This window comes from Nothoprocta perdicaria, unplaced genomic scaffold, assembly GCF_003342845.1.
Source record: "Nothoprocta perdicaria isolate Ctin4 unplaced genomic scaffold, notPer1 scaffold_423, whole genome shotgun sequence".
Classification (NCBI taxonomy): domain Eukaryota; kingdom Metazoa; phylum Chordata; class Aves; order Tinamiformes; family Tinamidae; genus Nothoprocta; species Nothoprocta perdicaria.
This window is the reverse complement of record NW_020455670.1, coordinates 181,640-193,729: the sequence shown is the minus strand read 5'-3', so window position 1 is coordinate 193,729 and position 12,090 is coordinate 181,640. Positions and strand designations below refer to the sequence as shown.

Sequence of the window (12,090 nt, the reverse complement as noted above, 5' to 3'; positions counted from 1 at the left end):
TGTTTTGATGTACAGCTATTGTAGCAAAAAAAAATTACGATGTGTACTTTTATCTTTTTTAGTACACAAAACTACACACGTGAAGCGAAGTTATCAGGTAAGAAAGTAACACTTTGCAGTCACTTTGACATTGTCATGATACTTGTTTATTTATTTAGAGCTGCTGACCATATTCAATATTTCTTAGAAGTGAGTAAAATTGGGATGGAATTGCTGAAAAGGGTCAAGAGAAAAAGAAAAAGCAGAGGAGATAAAGGCAGAGGTCTCTGACAGACAGAGAATTGTTCTCAATGACTGTTAGGTGATTTGTTTGCAGGCTAATTTCCCTTTCTGTGACCTTTACTCTAAGAACTTTAGTAGTACTTACTTCAAAATCAGGATGGTATTATCATGTTTAAAATAATATTTTGTTTTAAAATGATATAACACCATATTTTTTTTATATAAAAAAGCCCTAAATCTTTGCAACTCTGTTGCTTAATTTCAAAAGCAGCATTACAAAGAGATAGTTAATAGCTAGTTAAAAAGAAGGGACTAGGAGAAGCTAAAAGCAGCTTGCAAACAGCTGATGAATTGGCTCAAAATAAAAATGAACTCCTCCAAACCATGGTCAAGTAGAAGCATAAGTGAGGCTGTTTAAACTGGAAGTCTTTTTCAATATCATGAAATCAGGCAAGTAAAAGTAAATTTATAATAAGGTAGGCCAAAATTAAAAAATAAAGCTGAAACTCACTGAGGACAGACAATTTAGCAATCATAGCTGTCTACAAGGCATTAAAAAGAGGAATCCTGCCAAAAGTTGGAAGATGAAGTCAGAAGCAGATGATTAAGACATAAAACTATTCATGAAAGTAAAAAAGATCAGAGGAAAAAGCCTGAAGGAATTCTTTGTATTGGCGTTTGTCCCCAGGGGCTGCCAGGGTCAGAAACCAGAGCTGCTCATGGGAGATTTGTGTGAAGACTGTAGCAGGTGTTTCAGACCAAGAGAGCACAAGCAAATTGTCATGAGGTAACGTCAAGACAGAGATTATAAAAATCTTAGTGAAACTGTGAAAATATTAATCACTGTGAGTCAGCTGCCACCTGTGCCAGTTTTGGTATCCATGGAAAGGAATGTGTGTTGTGTCTGACAGCTATCAAATCAATTAAAAATGAAAAATGGTTACAGGGCTGATGTTGGGAGCTGTTTTCTTCTTAGTCTAACCTCTGCACTAACCACTTAATTTGATAGAGATTATGAAAAGTAATACATTTAGGAAATATGGATGAATATGATACTTTTGTATTGTCAGTAACAACTGAAAAAAAAGGAGGAATGCAAATAGATTTAAAAAAAAAAAAAAAAAGTAGTACTATACATATAGTAGTACTATACATATCATGAACTTGAATACTTCAAAAGTTCTCCTCACAAGACCTTTAAAGGATGTATTAGAGGAAAAAAGAGAGATGTCAAGAAGGCAGTCAAGGATGACAAGCTCTTTGAAATGCTGCCATACATAGATATATGCATTCATAGATAGAAAAAGGCTCTTCAAGTCAGAAATGTGGTGATAGAGGGGCAGATATAAGTATCTACAAAGCTGTAAAGATGTATAGGATCCATTTTTTCTCCATTTCTCAAAATGACAAATATCAATAAAACAAATGACAGTAAGATGGTCAGTCACTAGATTGAAAACAAACAGAAAAAGGATTCTTTGAACAATTCTAGAACATGAAGAATTTATTGTCATAAAATATTGTAGAGTCTAAGGTATAAACAATTTTCAAAAGTGATTAAAAGAATGTACTTGTTTAAATCGCTGGTCTGTATACAGGTCCTGACTTAAGAAATTCTAAAACTAATGATTGCTAAATGCTGTTTACAAATACCAAAGCAAGAAACATTTTATACTTTCATATATAAAATATTTGTATATAAAATGATAAAATGATATACAAAAGCTTATTTGATTTTCACTAGAGGTTACATTCTGTACTGTATAGATTTAAAAAATAAACATCTCTTCTATGTCATATATTGAGCTTGATAATGAAGTGAGTCAATTCTTTAACCATAATATCAGATCAATAGATATTTCAATAGAAAATATTAGATGAATTATGAATATATCAGTAGAAAAAAAAAACAAAACCAAGAAGAAAGTCTAGTAGGATTTACTAGTAATTCAATGTAAATAGAAAGTGTTATTTCTATTAAAAGTGAGAAAAGAAAATATGTCCAACCAATTTGTGATGTTCCCATATTTTATTTAAGCACTGGGAAAGCAAGCATTCTTCATTTCTGCAGAAAAACAACCTCAGCAAATTTGTAGCAGAAAATAAATGGTGTTTAAAAATTCAAAGAAAGTGAAAGAAGTCCCAAGTATTTCTTCGTAGTTCCATAAGGATTTTTTTTGGCCAGGTAGGCAAAACATTGTACACTTCTGGATTATGCTAGGTGCTTTGGAAATCACATGTATAAAAATCATCTACATTTCTGAAGACTAAAAATGAGACTTTTTAATTAAATTTACTTTTGAATAAACAGTAAAATGAGGAGCTTCTCTGGGGAAAGTGACAAATTGTCAGGTTTAATCCTCTCTAAATAGAACAAGTCAAGTCCTAGAACAGAAGCTGTGGAAAAGAGAAGGATCTGTCACTACTTTAGTCTCAGATTGATAGGCCTGTTGCAGCTGCCTGGGTTGAAGAGAGCTGCTGTCCACCCTCACTCCGGAAGGAATGATTGTGCAGCAAGAGAAGTTGTAGCGTAAAAGTTCCCTGGGGGCCCTAGGTACGTGCTCTGGATGCTCGCACAACATGTAGCCTGCATTGCTGCATCTTTGTGATTTGGAGGCTAATGTGGGTCTTTTTTTTTTCTTACATGAGCACTCTGTAGAGTTAGAGAAAACAGTTAATTTTACTGGAAAAGTGAGAAGTTGCTCATGCTGTCTTTCTGACTTTTTCTGTATATCTCAGTGTTGCTAGGCACATTTGTCTCTGTTTTTCCTATAACAGTAGGAGACTTATGAGGGATTACCCTTTGTGTGGCAGTATGATTAACAGAGCCACAGTGGGAAGTGAAGAATTCATCAATGACAAACTGGGACAGAGTCCTCGAAACCTGAATATCTCAGGGGCATCAGTACCAGTGGCTTCATTTCATATGGCATGTTCAACTAATGGATTTAACAGATTTGAAAAGTAGTAAAGCATGATTATCCGTATTGAGATCACAGTAAATGTAATTATATGAGTCAAAATTAATAGCATACAGTTTGTCATGTTTTCAAAGAGCCCTCTACCGAGTGTCAAGGAGCAAATGACAATGTTTTCTAAGCATCATGGAGAAGTATTTATTGCGTAATGTGAGGCTGACATTTTCTCTTTCAAACTATATGCAGGAATTCAGTATTTAGTTTTATTTGAATTATGACACCATATTGACTGCATTGTACTACTAGAAATTTTCCCAAGATGTCAGCAATAAAACTGAGCTTCTCTGAAAGAGCTGCAACACAGCCTTCACCGTTTTGTTTTGTACAAAGCTGTTCTTTAGCCTGTTCTTAGGAGTCTGAGTCAATGACAGTTTTTACATAAAGACTTCACAGTTTGGTCTAAATATGAAAAATACTGAAGTATTCCCCATATTTTAAGGCGAAAAAGTACTCTAGAATGTGTACTATCTAAGTAGTAGAAGCATCCTGATACAGTTTTGACTTGCAAGAAATAAAATGTGAACAAAATTTTTACAGGAGTTCTTCATTTGTGTTTCCCTCCATAGCTAAATAAATATTACTACTCTTTAGTCTGTTCTTTCTATTGGGTGAACATAAGCAAGCTATATCTGTTATCCAAAATGAGAGCATTCAGGCAAAATATATGATTCTGTGTTACCTATCAAGATTAAATATGACAGAAAGAAGTTAAAATTGTTGGCTACATAGGAATTCTAGGAAAGTGACAAGTAAAATGGGTTGGGGGCAGGCTGATGAGCTGAGACCTCTTAGTAGTACTTGTTCTGTTTCTTTAAAACCCTTGATAACTTAAAAATTCAAGAAGGCATAAAGTTCCAGCACTTGTACTAGGAATAATAAAATTAGCCAGAAAGTGGTAAAGTCACTTAAGGAGAGACTTATTCTTTGTGATAGATCTGAATCATTTTAGGCAGATTTGCTCAAACTGCATAGCTGTCTAGAAGATTTAGAATGTGCACTTTTTGATAAAGAACAATGTCAAATTAGGTTTTTGTCTCTTTAAATTTCAACGGTTACAAAACAAGGCCCTTGAATTGAGGCGAGTCTTTTGAATTATACATTCAAGAAGCACTATGTTGAATCCACTAATCTCTAAACCATCTGGCTGATCTTCAGTGTAACCCCATCAGAAGACTGTGATTGCATGGTGTCTATGACAAGCTCCAAAATCCAATCCCCAAATGAACTGCTAAGATGCAAGTGCCTTGTTTTTAAACACTTGTTTGTAGCACTTCAGGAGACTCGCAGAAGAAAAACTACAGTGCTCAGACTTCGCCTGAGGTCTTTTGCCCAGCACAGCTTTACCTTAGGTTGAACTTGCAGTTTACATTCTAAGGAATATAGTGTGGGAACAAGTCAAGATAACTTTAAAAAGAAGCAAAAATATTTTCAGAGATGCCATACATATAAAAAGTCATTTTAGAAGTAGTGTATTGCATTAGTGTGCCAATATTGTTTAATACACCAGTTTTTCCCTGCCTTTCAAGAAACCTACCACAAGACTATTCTTCAGAGTGCTTCTGGGAAATACTTTCCAAGGGAATTATTCTGTATAGATATGGTGAGTGTTAATTAACAGTCTAAGTCTTTTTGGTGATATGCTTCCAGTTCATGTTTTTTTTCTTTTTGAGAAATATCAGCACTGCTAACTTAGTAAAATCTATGCATTTCCAGCTGCAGTAAATTTTAGATATTAAGTTTATATATATAGCACTGACTTTTAAAGGCATACTGATGAGGAAGTAATTTTCCCAACTGCTTGTTTTATCCTTGTGAGTCAGACAAATTTTGGCCAAAAAAGAAAAAAGAGGAACAACAAATAACAATGGCTGTAGAAGCATAACTATGTATGTTTTTGTGACCCAGTGGCATAAAAAGACTATAAAGCTCAGTGCTAAGCAAGAATTAAGATGGAAAATTTAAGATGTAAAAAGTGAGAATTCACATCCATTGAAAATTTCAGAAAAAAATAGAAAAAGAACTAATCTGTTGATAAGTTAAACTGTCCAAAGACTACATTTGGCCACTGTGAAAGCGACAGGAATAGAGTATGTTGCTACTGAAGTTAAAGACTATAGCAAAGATAGGGCAAGGGAGGTAACATTTTTTCAAAGAGATTATATTTGTTTTTTTGCTTATTTTGTTTTCTTTTTACAATTGTTCCAGAAATTACATTTATATGAAAGGAATACTGAATTATGTGACAGGTTAGGTTTGAAATTACCTTTGAAATTTGGTCTGATCCTTGCATCGTATCCTGACATGCGACCCATTAGCTTATCCAGGAAATCAGATGGTGACATTGGCATACTACGAGATCTTGCGCTGTCTGTTTCCTTTGTGGCTACCAAACTAACAACAAGGAAAAAAAAGAACAAAAAAATTCATTAACTTAGATTTTTTTTGAATAGAATTTTATTTTTTTTCATATTTAATCACCTAATAGTGTATGAACAAGAAAACAGCAAAGCTGAAACTGACTGTTTAACTAGCTTGTACTTAAAAAATAATAGCAAAGAATTAATTTCCTTTATATGGAAATAGTAAATTCTTTTTTTTTTACCTATTTTTTATCTTTTTCTTTTTTTTTCTTGAAGTTCAAACTGATAGAATAGTATTAATGCTTCTGGACATTAATATACTTTCAGTCATTAGTAACTGATACTTTATACAGAACTGCAGAAATAAAAATTACATTAGCCATACAAATAGCATGTAGAAGATAGCAATTTGGAATCAGCTCTAAGACCAATCTGTTTAACTGGGTGTGATTTGGTAGCAGCCTATGCCAGAAAGTAGTAGTCAAATTGTTTATAGAATAGTGCTTCCACTACCATTTTTTATTCAATGAATGTTTTAGATAATATGATCATTGATATCATATGTTTATGCATATAATATCAAATAATTTCTCGGTAGATTGTATTCTTTAACATCATCTTTGAGGTTCATTTTCCACTAAAACAAAAATGACTGCTGTGGTGGAAAAAAAACTTACTGGAGGAACTATCTTAGGGCAAAATTTTCATCTCAGAGCCACATGGCAAATGTCATCTCAGATAGCCTCCTCGCCACACATATGCAGAACTCCCACTGACATTCTAAAGTGTGTTCTGCACACATCAAGAGAGAAGAATATCAGCACTGAGATCAGCCGTGTGGATCCTCCAAAAACAAGGTCTTTAGTTGTAGAAAAAGCCTGTTTTGTAGAAGTCTTACTTGAGTGCTAACCAATATGTTGAAAAATGAACATAGTTAATAACAATATGTATTTAAAGTGCAAGTAATATCATCTTACAACATGCGACTGAAACCATAAATGGTTTTAAGAGCCTGAAGGAAGATACAAAACTCATTGTTACGCTGATGTTTACTCAAAATCTACTACCAATGAAAATACCTCTCACCCAGTTTTAAGACAATTGTTTCCTACTAGTGCCAGTTAATTCTTCTAAAAGTGCTTAAATATACCTTTATTTTGAGTTACATACAAGAAAGAATACAAATTCCAGTTTTCTAACACAAAATTCACTGTAGTTTTCTAACTCATTGAAATGTTGAATTTTACTTGTTAGCAATACATAATATTCAGAAAAAAAATCAATATTTTCTTTTCTCAGTGCAATTTAAAGTTATTGAGACACATTTTATTCCTGCTGGCCTCTGCCTTTTTTTTTTCAGCATTGAACCCTCTGAGCGGGTCTGGTTCTTTGCAGTCCTGCAACTCAGAGTCATTTTTATTTCTGTCAGAGGTTGTACATGGTTATAAAGTGAAAAGAAAAGAAAAGAAAAGAAAAGAAAAGAAAAGAAAAGAAAAGAAAAGAAAAGAAAAGAAAAGAAAAGAAAAGAAAAGAAAAGAAAAGANGAAAAGAAAAGAAAAGAAAAGAAAAGAAAAGAAAAGAAAAGAAAAGAAAAGAAAAGAAAAGAAAAGAAAAGAAAAGAAAAGAAAAGAAAAGAAAAAAAGTTGCATCTACTTCACTGCACTGTATCTATTTGCAAGGCCACAGAGAACCAAATTCCTGTCCATATACTGACATATAAATATATATGTATACATATAGATATGTATAGGTATATTAGATAGATATGTTTAGACTTATTTATGCTATTAGGCCTGCTGTAAGCTTCAACATTGATGGCTTTCTCTGAATGGGGTATTTACTTTTCACATCTCTGAAATTCTTCTAGAATCCTTCTGTTGTGGCATTTATTGCTGTTGTTTTTAAAGGCTTTTGTGGGATAAAGTACTTTAAGGTCATTACACATTAGTATTAGCTAATGCTGAGTATGAAAAAATAATTGTTGGGACTGCGGATTTTCCAAATATAGTTTTCGCTTTTTTTGTGATATCATGGCATTGCCAATTGATATTTAATTATAATTAGTCAGTTTAACCGTAAGAATGCCTTGAATACTTTTATTGCCTGCTTCTGAAAACAATGTATTCAAGGTACTGCTTGCTTTTTCATAAGCAAGTTTTATTTTAGCAATCTCAGCTGTAATTTGTAATTAAAACTTTCTTCAAGGAAAGTTTTTCTTTGCTCTCAGTTTAATGTATTCCTAAGTAAAAGTTGGCTGTGCATTGCAGATTTCTGCATTACAAATTCCCTTTAATGGAAAAGATGTATCTGAAGAAACTTTTGAGCAAATATTTCTTGATCTATCTTAGCTAACTTGTGGAATACTCTTCTAATTAAAAGGACCAAGACTTGATAGTTTAGTCAAGATCAATATGGCAGAGGATTTTAGGAAATTCAACCTGGTAAAATATTGGTCTTTTGTATACAGATAATCACCAAAATTGGTTGTACATGGTAAAGAGCTTTCAGTTTTGTTATACATTATCTCTGAAAGAGATGAGCTTGTGCATGGTGTACTAAAAGTTACACCTGAGCCAGGAACTGTTGACTCAGGACATTTACAGTGGAATGTCTTAGAAATTAAGAAAACACCTTGCATAGCCAAGATGGAGACTTCTGTACCCACGTTTTACAATCTAACCAAAAACCTGGTGTAGAGAGCTGTAGTAAAATGATATTCAGCAGTTTTGTCTGCTATCTAGGAATAAAATATAAAGTTATTGTTTGTTCAAGCTTAAGAATTATATATATAAAAAAGATGAGGGCAAGGAAATAAGTGAAGCCAATTTAAGCAAAACACTTTAAAACAGAGAGAGAGTACTCAAAGACACATGAATTGGGAATTTGGGCCACAACTACAGAGTTAGAGACTGTACCTAGGAAAGTAGTGAGTCTGAAGAAAGATTTAGAATTCAGTCTAAACATCTCAACATTGTGTGGTAAAGTTTTCACTGTATTATGTGTTATGCAAGGGTATACAAGTGACCATGAAGGTCACTTTATTATTTTATGTGCTATTAATGAGACAGGCTCTGGGATATTGAATCAAATTCTGTGTCCAAGCTTTAAAAAGGACATTAAAGCATTAGAAAAGGTATTGAACAAAGCTACTAAACCATGATCTGAGAGACAGAGGGATTTCATTACAGTAAGATACAGTCAGTGCTCGATTTGCTAAGCTATCAAAAAAAAAAAAAAAAAAAAAAAAAGAAGATAGAAAAGTAACATGATTCAAGTATATAAATACCTCAAAGTGAAAAGTACTGGGCGTTTACTCTCAAGAAGAAAGGCAGAAGAATAGTCAATCAGATACAGATAAATTCAAACGGAATTTAAGGAAAGAATTTTAATAATAATGTGGAACATAACTGAACCACTGAAGACAACATGACTTTCTGGAACTAACAATTTAATAAAGTACAAAGTATAGTGTTTCATATATAGGTAGCTTGGTGAAAAGTACTGACCAATAAAAACCAGGCTAAATTAGGAGCTGATATTACAGACCTCATGCCAAAATCTTCAGACTGCCAAGAGCCAAAAGACACCTTCTGGACTTGCAGAGCTTAAGGAAGAGAAGTAATGGGAATATTTGAAAAGTGAGAAATGGTGTCTTCCCAGTGCTGTTCTTCCCTGGGGCTGGGTAGCATACTTGCAGGAACCATTAACCCAAAACAGTAACCTGTAATTATACGTGATAACGTGCATTATACATGATAATGTCGGTCCATTTCGCTCAATTCCTCTCACTGTTGGGTGTTTGGGTTGCCCAGCAGCTTCTCTCCCGACATAGCATGGAATTAAACCCCAGAATGGAAACTGCATTTGGGCTGCTGATAAACTACAGCCAGTACAAACATAAGAGATTGACCAGTGTTGTGAAGGAATGAGCTAATGTGCTATCTGTGACATCCACCTGCAAAGAAGAAAGAAATTTAAGGTAATGATAACCTTGGCATGAAAACAAATGGATGGAAAGTGGCCAAGAATAAATTTAGATTGTAAATTAAAAGGTTTTCAAGCACGGAAATACTTCAGGAATAGTCTTGCACTGGGAGAAGAGATATAAAAGCCTGTTTCAAGGTGAGAATTGATAAGGACATTTGGATGTTGTGAGAGGTATGACTGCTATTGCAGGAAATAGATTCAGTTTCTTTCAATCTCTCTTTAAAACAGTACAATTTCTGAACTAGAAAAAAAGAAAACAAAACAAATATATAGCCAGGATAACTATATAGCAAGAACATCCATCACCTACAGAATTTAAATGAGAGAACTCAACTAACAGTATCGGTAATTCATTTTGCAAGAAAAGGCATAAGTCATTAAATTTGAATTTCTGAAGTAGGCATATTTTTAAAAGAAAACCTAACTTTCTCTTTCCTTCTCTTAAAGAAAATTATTGAAGAATTCTTCAAATGGAATTTCACAATCTCCCCAAACAATCAAAAAATGTTATATGTTATATATGCATTTTTAAAGTCGTATTTTGGAAAGCTATTTAAATGATATTCTTTTTGAGACTTTCTTGTCACTGGTGTGTTACTGAAAGTACTGATTTTCACTGATTTCTCGCATCAGATAATAGTATAGATCCAAAACTTTTTGAACTATTCATCTTCAAGGTGTTTTTCTTTAATCATTTTGAAACACAATGTGTTGTTTCAGCCCTTAAAAGTGTAATTAGTTATTTAAAAATATCAAAGAAAAGAAGTAGTGGGGTACTGAGAATATTAATATGAGAAAATTTATAACTCTCCAGAAAAGGCTAAGTAGGAATATTCTAAAAAAGAAGTGCAGGAAGAAATTCTGTCTCACTGACTCTTCCAAATTTTTTCCTGGTACAGTAGAATGCCAGAAATGAAAAAGGAATATGGTGTGATGATCCCTTATGCTAGACACTTACCAGGAAAATGCTACGAACATGTACAAGTTAGAGCATTGCCATAGTTTATCCAACTTATTCCGAGCATTAACTGCAGAGTCTCACTAATATTGAAAATATTTGTCAGAAATTACCTTTTGCTTAGATAATATGTTCGCTTCCTTCCTTCCATGGCTAGACTGTGTATTTTATTTTGAAAACCTTACGTTAATACCATTGTTGAAAGTCAAGTTGAAAGTCAATCTTTGCTTTGTGAATTTTCTCATGTAATAATAATTCTTCCTTTCCATTAGCACCTCAAATACAGACCATTCAAAAGTTAGAAATTTTGTATTTTATCTTAAAATGGATGCTACAGAGCTGTTTTATGATGCTTTTCATGCATTGCAATGGTCCAGTACCTTCTTCATTTTATTATTTAGTTTATTCTCTGAGACAGCAAGTGTGGCCAAACCCCTGGAGCAATCAGATCTTGTGTTTGTGGTCCGTTCTATCCAGCTGATCTTTGAATACTTTTAATGCACTTTACATTAAAAAACTTTACAGAGCAGCTCAAGGAAATTAATTACACACTCACAAGGAAAGCATAAACTGTAGCCAGCCATTATGTGCTCTGCTGCCTCTCACAAACAGTAATACACAAAAGCATTTCAGCAAATTGATCTGAGTTGGTACTTATCCACTGGTTCACCTCAGGGGTACGATAATGGTTAGGTGATTTAATCTCGAGACCACTTCTCTTGATTCTATAGCTGTAAGTAATACAATGGTGATAGAATGTGTAATTTTTAAAACAAAAATTATTCAGTATGACTACTTAATTAAAAAGTCTTTTAAAAGCCTTTTAAAATAGAATCATCTTTAAGTAGCTGATTCTTGATCATCTGACGATACTCTAATACTGTGTTTTGAAAATTATAGCGGTGAGATTCTGTGATATTTTAGACCCACTAATAGAAAGTATCTGGTAAACTTAATGTGAAAAGTAAACATCACGTTTTAGGAGATCAAAAGATTTCTAAAGGGAATTAAGCTAATTATCTAATATAAAGCTTTAAAAATATTCATTTGCTTGACATTTTTGGACAATACTGTTTCCCAGTATTTTTTCAAGTTTTTCAACAGTTTGTCATTAAAATACATTTACTTAGTTAAGTAGTGTGACACAAATGGTCTTCTGAGGTGTAATACTTCTAAACTGGCTACCTGAAATAGTTGTCAGAAGAGAAATGCATTTCACTGTTTTTGATCAGAAAAAACAAGGTTAATTTTTGAAAGATTTTCTGATGATGTAAATATCATGGAATGGGAGCTCAAAAGAGGCACAAATACATTTAAAGCAAATATTTTAAACTGCAATTAAATTCTCAAGGGGCTTTTTAAAGGAAATTCTACTGAAAATTAAAAGTCCTCAGAGTAAATGAAAGGCAAATGCCTTATTGGAAGCTGTTCATCAGCAATATTGATTCATAAAAAACCCAAGCCAATTTGGAAAGCTAGAAGCTGTGCCAGGAAATTACAGTTACACTGATCCTGTCCTGGAAGTGACTCCCAGACTCTTCTGTCCTTGTCCTGTCATTGTAGCTCACACGGAAAGGGTTACTCC

General features: G+C 33.4%; 1 protein-coding gene across 2 annotated transcripts in view; it reads right to left on the bottom strand.

Moving 5' to 3' along the window:
* The window catches only part of GLRA3 (glycine receptor alpha 3), a 76,593-nt gene that overhangs the window by 53,060 nt on the left and 11,443 nt on the right, over nt 1-12,090 (bottom strand). For both annotated transcript variants that reach the window (XM_026046166.1, XM_026046165.1), the window contains exon 2: nt 5,464-5,591. In XM_026046166.1, coding sequence (XP_025901951.1) covers nt 5,464-5,591 — 128 coding nt within the window. The remainder of the gene's footprint in view (nt 1-5,463; nt 5,592-12,090) is intronic.